The following is a 6,853-nucleotide window of genomic DNA, read 5'->3' on the forward strand; positions in this document are numbered from 1 at the left end:
GGAGGTGCCAGGAGAGCTGAGACCTCTTACCACCTTCCTGGGACGTCTCCATCGGCAATCCCAGGTCCCGCAGGGTTTTCAAACAGCTGATCAGTATATTACGAATGGTGTTTCAGTTGGCATTTGGGGTGTGGTTGCACCATCCCGTCGGACCACAACTTTCTCAGACAGATGAGTCACTACCCTGGTGACTGTAACCAAGCGCTCGCACAGGCACACAAACCAGCACAAACGCAGGAGAAGCGGAGGATGCAAACCAGCTCTGGAGCTCACCTCCCCGATGACGTGGCTGATGACCTGCGTGCAGGCTGACAATTTGCACGGATTGTAGCGATGTGTGTGGTGAGGGGATTGACCTGTTCCCCTTCATGCTATTGACACACAAGGCTGGAAAGTTGCGCCAGAGGTAGGATGGCATGAAAGCTTAGGAAGAACGTGGCTTCCAGCTGAAATACTGTAAAACACAGTAAGGCATTTTAAAAATTGTTGTAAATATGGCATCTTCTCACTCAGCAGATCTGGTAATGCAGTGTGGTATTCGTTCACTTTACTGATCAACAGTGATTTGTAATTTACACTTTTCCACTCCGCTCAAGGAGCAGAGGTGACACAGCTATGAAACAGCAAGACACTACTGGTTTTCCCACTCTGCCTTAACCCAGAAGTTGTATGGTTTAACTAGACTGACACAGTTAAACAGCTACAGTTGTAAGAGAGAAAATACATCTCAAATGGAGTAACTGTACTAGCAGGAAGGGCAATGAGTTATGCTTGAATTAGTAATTTCATATAACAATTATGTGGTTGTACCACAACTGGTTATATCAGTAAAAGGGAATCACTTCTCTATACATCACCATTGTAGCAATACAAAAGCTGTGTGTAAAAACAGGCTGTCAGACATAAAATTGTTATCTTTTCATCTGTCGCAAAGATTTCTCTATTGTTAATGAATGTATCAATAAGAAGTACACTGTCACTCATCACATTGCAAACATTTCAATTAGAAGAGGGTTGTTTGCTTATGAATTGACTGATTTTGGATCTGATTTTCAAGAAAGGAAAGCCCAAAATAGTCATAGTAAAACATCTAGATACAAATACTGACTTCCTTGCATAAATTGCCTCCCTAAGATAGGAAGCACCATTGATATTAAAGGAAGAAAATAATGCGAAACGCTGTCATTGCATACCATGGTTGCCTGGTCACCACACGTTTTAGTTAACTGTTGAGTAGGCCAATATTCATTCTACCATTTCAGTGAACACAACCACCAAAAAACCTTGAAGGTATTTGACTGATATTTTACTGTTATAATTTAATTGACCTGTGAAATTGTTGCAGTTAAATTTGACTAAATTGGTTCCTACTGTTCATTGAAAAATGGGTTGTCTACCAGAGCCAACATACTTTCTGGGGTGGTAGAGAGAACAAAGAAATGATCTGAAATTAGCTGAAATTAATACTTGCATATGATTGCTGTTTTCTACTACAAGAATATTAGCTAACAAAGTAGTATGGCATTTCTAAAATTTAAAATCACTAAAGATACTGCATGTTTGAGACTATCATTCTCAAGCTTTACATAATAAATAATGAGAAACCATCTACTTATTTACTCCCTCCAGATTACTGAGCTATGGAAATGCCACAGATCTTGGGGATAGGGGCACATATGGATTGCTTTCCTGTAAATCCCTGACTGCCCCCTCTCTTCTGTTTTTGCCTAAAGGTGCAAAAAGTTGTTAATTTCCTTTTACTTTAGAGGCAAGTAACGTTCCTGTGAGTAACAACGTTAAAAGGCGTTGTAGTTTTATAGATCTGAAAGGCATCCAGAACCACGCACAAAAATCAGAAATAGTGTAGCATTTATTAAAATTTTCAAATGCAGGTATATTTTCAAAAGCATACTTCATTTACATATTACTTGTCTCAAGAATGACTCTGCAGATGCTTTTGATTCTATCAAATACATGTTCCAATACTTTTTTTTCTATTTTGGCCTTGTTTACTTATATTATTAAGACTTCACATTTGCAGTGCATACTTCCAGAAGTAACTTTGGGTTACTTAAAGTGACCTCACTGACTTGATGCCAAAGCACATAATCATTATCTAACTCTAGCATAAAGTAGACAAGCGTACAGGAAAAAGCACATAGCTGTCCAAACTAGTATCTGAAGTATTAAAGCAAATGACAGCCTTAGTAATCTGCCTTTTTTTAGAAAGGGTTCTTATTTTTAAATATGGTGCAGTCTAAAGCAATATTCTTCCTCCTCCTCCAGTAGATATCACCTCAGACATAAAAAGCCGGTGTCCTGGTGGTTTACCTAGACAATGTAAAGAAAAAAAATCTCTAGCTCAAACTGCATACACAGGCTGAAATGACTAACATTTACATAGCCTACCGCTTCCTTTTTCGCTGCTAGCGTTTCGGATCTGAGTTGTCTGCATTTCCCCATGAACAAACACCTGAAAGAGCAACAAGCTTCAAAATGGGTTTCATGTTCTCTGTTCGACTATGTGACCAAAATCCCAGGGAAAAGAAATGTTTGGGCTCCTAAATAATTTGGAAAGCTATAGTGTTAGAATATAAAGCGTCTGACCTAAAAAAACAGTTTCAGTGAGTGCATTTTAGCTTTGCTTCTCAGAACGAACTAGGAGGATAGGAAAAAGTCATATATTCTCTGAAGACAGGGGATTTCGATGGCTTGTACGTTTTTTTAAAGCAAGTTCCTCAATTCACCTTCAAAGTCCAGGCCAAATTAGTAAATCCTTCCTGTTGTTTTCATGAGGGAGTATGACAGCACTCAGTAATTTACTTCCTTTGTCATCAGCTAACAATGTTATTTCCTATCTCCTGATTTTCTAAGCCTCATCTTGCAAAGACTACACTTCTTGTAGATCAAACCCTTGTTTAACCACAATTTGCTGCTTACTTAACGCAAGTCTTTCTCACTCAGATCCAACACTTCACACTCAGAATCCTCTTAGAAGGAAACGGAGAGTCTCCTTACTGGACCCTGGGCTGATGAGGTCCACATACAGTAGAATTTTAAAGAATATACAGATTTACTATATGGATAAGAGAAACTTTTTCCTAAACTTGCCTTTAGTGGGAGAAGCTGTTGCAAAGAAAACCATGGATTATAAATCCAAAGATTACTACAGGAAAATTATCCATAGGGCTCTGTGGGATTTATATGAACTTCAAATAAGCTTAGCCAAAAAAAAAGTACTTTTCATAAGCTTGTTCTGAAGTATTTAAGCAAGCAAAATGTGTTATTTGACACAGCTGACAAATTTAAAAGACTTTGCGTCTGTATTTTAACAAAATAAATAGTTAACAGAGATAATAGAGGGGTACCTCTTTCACAGGATCTATAAATCTCTGTGTGGGACTTCACTTATTGGAATTTCAACAGAAATTTCCTATTTCATCAGAATATCCTTTGGATGGACTTCACATCAGATGTTGCATAATAAGAAACGAGAAGTTTGTGGATATTTTTTTTTGTAGGGGTCCTAGTATAACATTCATACAGTTTAGCCATAGGCATTTTCTCCCCCCCCCCCCCCCCCCCCCCCCCATATTTTCACTGTCTTCCAACAATTTGATGCATCTTCTGAAATGTTTTAGAAGTGGATAAACTGTCCTCCACCAGAAAGAACAGTAAACAAAGCTTTAGCCAAACTATTTATTGAAAACTGAAGATTCAAGTAAGCAAGAGATTGTTTCTCATGGTTTAATTATGGGCACCATAATAGATTCTTTATTACACAGATTTCCTAAAGGGCTTCCATAAAATATTTTATTCTTCCTCTAAAATAGAACTATTACTGCTAACTTTTGAAAAAATTAAAATAGGTAGATATGGAAAATATTTAAAACAGGTTTTGAAAAAAGTCACAAAGAGTATGTCTCAAACTGAGATTTTTGGGTCTGGTATGATTCCATTGCTTGAAACCCAGACTTGAAGATGTGTAGGTGTACTGTCATGTGCTCGACTTCACGCTGCATTCATGCCAACAGCACCCCTGTTAATGGCACCTATAATAATGACCTGCATTGGTGCATTGATTCCTACAGCAAAGCCTTCAAGTACAGTAAATAAAACAAGAGGTCATAAGGTTGTGAGAGCAGATACTACATAAGGTGATTTTTTTTTCTGTATTTACTATAGAAATACATGGAGTTGCACAGAAGGACCTACATCAAATCCAAATACCAAAAAGGCTGAAAGGGAGAGAATGACCTTCCTTTTCGACCTCTTCAAAGACCAAGTAAAAGTCTGTTTGTTTTTTGACTCTCAGATAAATGATTATGCCATTCATGTATATCTGCACATGAGCTGCTTTAAGAAAACAAAACACATCCAAAGCTGCTAACTTTCTGCTGTTCAACATCTGCTGCAAGAATAAACTATGGCCAGTATTCTTGAACAAGGACAAAAAAAAAAAAGTTATTTCAAAAAACCCTTAGTTCTCAGAACATAAGCATGTATTTTCTGTTATTCAATTTTTTGTTTAAGTGTCAAAAGCACCAAGCTGATAAATATTTACTGTTCCACTGTCAACAATATCAAAGGCGCCGGTGAAATTATCGATGTGAAGAAGTGCTAATTTCTTCCTGAAGAAAGAATTCCAAGTGGGCACCAGTTCATCTTGAGTGCACCAAACTGCTCAAAGAATTGCTTTTGCCTCCACTGTACTTACTACAGTTATCGTTTTAAAGGTTCAAATTATTTCGTCTCTCCACCCCAAATTTTGTGTTCTTTCATCCTGATTTTGTGGAAAACTTCAGTTCACAGCCCTTTTTAATTTCAAATTTCTTTCATTATGTACACCTAGGCACCTGACAAGACACACTAGAGAATATTGCAGCAACCCTTGTTATTAAACTGCTTGGTTTTGTTTACTTATGTAATTCCTTTTTTTCAATTACATGCTTTCACATTTTGCTAAAATATTTATTTACATGCTACATGTTCAATAAAATTCTCCAGGTCAGCTAGGGAATCACGAAGAGAATCATTCATATCTTGACTTCTGAGAAACTTTCCAAGGGTATCTAAAGCACTCAAAGCCTCATTTTTTGATGGTAAAGGCTGTTCAGCTCCCTGAAATCGATCACCTTCATCCTCACCTTCATCACCAACAAATGGCCCAGCTTTATCTGATGCCCTTTCTTTGGCACACATCGTTTCAATATTCGTGGGCATTTCGCAAGTTACCAAGCCATCATCTAGAGCTGCATATTCCTCCAAAGATAAACCTGCTGGAAACTCCACTCCAGCTGCCCGTGCATGTGCAATCAAATCAAAATCACTTTCAACCTCTGTGTCGTTACCATTTGCCTTGGTTTCTAATTTGAATCCGGCTTCATTATAACTTTTTACAATAGTCTCTTGTGTTACTTTCCTCCAGCACAGGTGCAACATCTCAATTGCATCAAGAAGAGTCAGCATAAACTCTTTATTACCTTCTACGCAGTCAACAAATCTCTTGATAAGACAGCGTCTGTATTTAACCTTCAGACTCCTGATAGCCCCTTGTTTTGTAGCTATACATGAAGGAGAGTCTGGAGGAGAGAACACTAATTTGACAGACTTCAGGTTCTTTACTTCTGTGTGAGCTGGGAGAGAATCGACAAGAATAACTACTTGTCGCTGCTGCGCTTGAAATCTGTCATCAAGTTTATGCATCCACTGTTCAAACACTTCTGAAGTCATCCACGCTGCATCATTTGCTTCAAAATCCACAGGTAGCGACTTCACATCTTTGAAACAGCGTGGACTTTTGTTTTTTCCTATAACAAGCAAAGGAAGTTTCTCGGAGCCATCCATATTTGTACCCACTGCCACGGTTATTCTCTCTTTGCTTACTTTACCTACAGAACAAGTTTCCCCTTTAAATGCAAATGTGTTATGCGGTAACATCTGGTACAACAATCCGGTCTCCTGTATATAAAACACGTTTTTTGGCTGATAATCATTTAAATAACGAGGAAGAACATTTTGGTACCAAAGAGTTGGAGTATCCACTGTAGTAGCAGCAGCTGCTTCTACAGGCTGAGCTCTGAAAACTAAGCCATACCTTGACTTGAAACGATCGAGCCAGCCATTACTGCATTTAAAATCACTATGTCCAAGCTTCTGGGCAAAATCATTAGCTTTGAGGCGCAACATAGGACCGTTTACCGGCACATTCAAGCACTGAGCAATTCGGTACCACTTCACCAATGCCTCCTCCAGGTCGGTATAAAAAGCAGTCCTTAGTCTTTTTCTTTTAGGATCAAATCGCAAAGATTCAAAGGCCTCCAAAACTTTTTCTTTATTCTTCATAACTGAAGACAAGGAATTCTTCTTTATGCCGTACTCGGCTGCGACGTCTGCCTTTTTCTTGCCGCTCTCCACAGCGCTTATGATGCCCAGTTTCTCCTCAATAGATATGCTTTTTTTCTTCCTCACTGTGGGTTGGGGCAGAGGACCCCCCGAAGCCCCTGCCATGGCACACCCACCCGCTCTGCCGCGTTCGCGCTTTCGGGGAGGCCGCTTTTCACGGCCGCGCTCTGATCTCACGGGCACGGCACTTGGCAGAGGCTGGAGGGGCCTCCCCGGTACAGCCGGCACGCAGCCGCCACCGCCGCAAAGCCCAATTCGGCGAACGCCTTTGCCCGGGGGGAGCGGGCTCCGCAGCCCGGGGCCGCCGCCAGCGCTGAGCAGCAGCCCCAGACCCGCACCTCAAGGCCTGCGGAGGAGGGAGCCTGCCCGCACGCACGGCGAGGGCCGGACGCGGCCGCCACCACCGCGGTGACCAGCGTACCCCCCACCCCCCCCCACCCCGCCATGG

The 6,853-nt window shown here is 40.5% G+C and overlaps 1 protein-coding gene across 1 annotated transcript; it reads right to left on the minus strand.

The window, feature by feature from the left end:
• Positions 1 to 4,971: 4,971 nt before the first annotated feature.
• On the minus strand, positions 4,972 to 6,510 carry TIGD4 (tigger transposable element derived 4). Its single transcript, XM_009488527.2, has one exon. It carries the CDS (start codon positions 6,508 to 6,510, stop codon positions 4,972 to 4,974), a length of 1,539 nt encoding a protein of 512 aa, XP_009486802.2.
• Positions 6,511 to 6,853: the final 343 nt, after the last annotated feature.

This window comes from Pelecanus crispus, chromosome 4 (genome assembly GCF_030463565.1).
Source record: "Pelecanus crispus isolate bPelCri1 chromosome 4, bPelCri1.pri, whole genome shotgun sequence".
NCBI classification, from domain to species: Eukaryota; Metazoa; Chordata; class Aves; order Pelecaniformes; family Pelecanidae; genus Pelecanus; species Pelecanus crispus.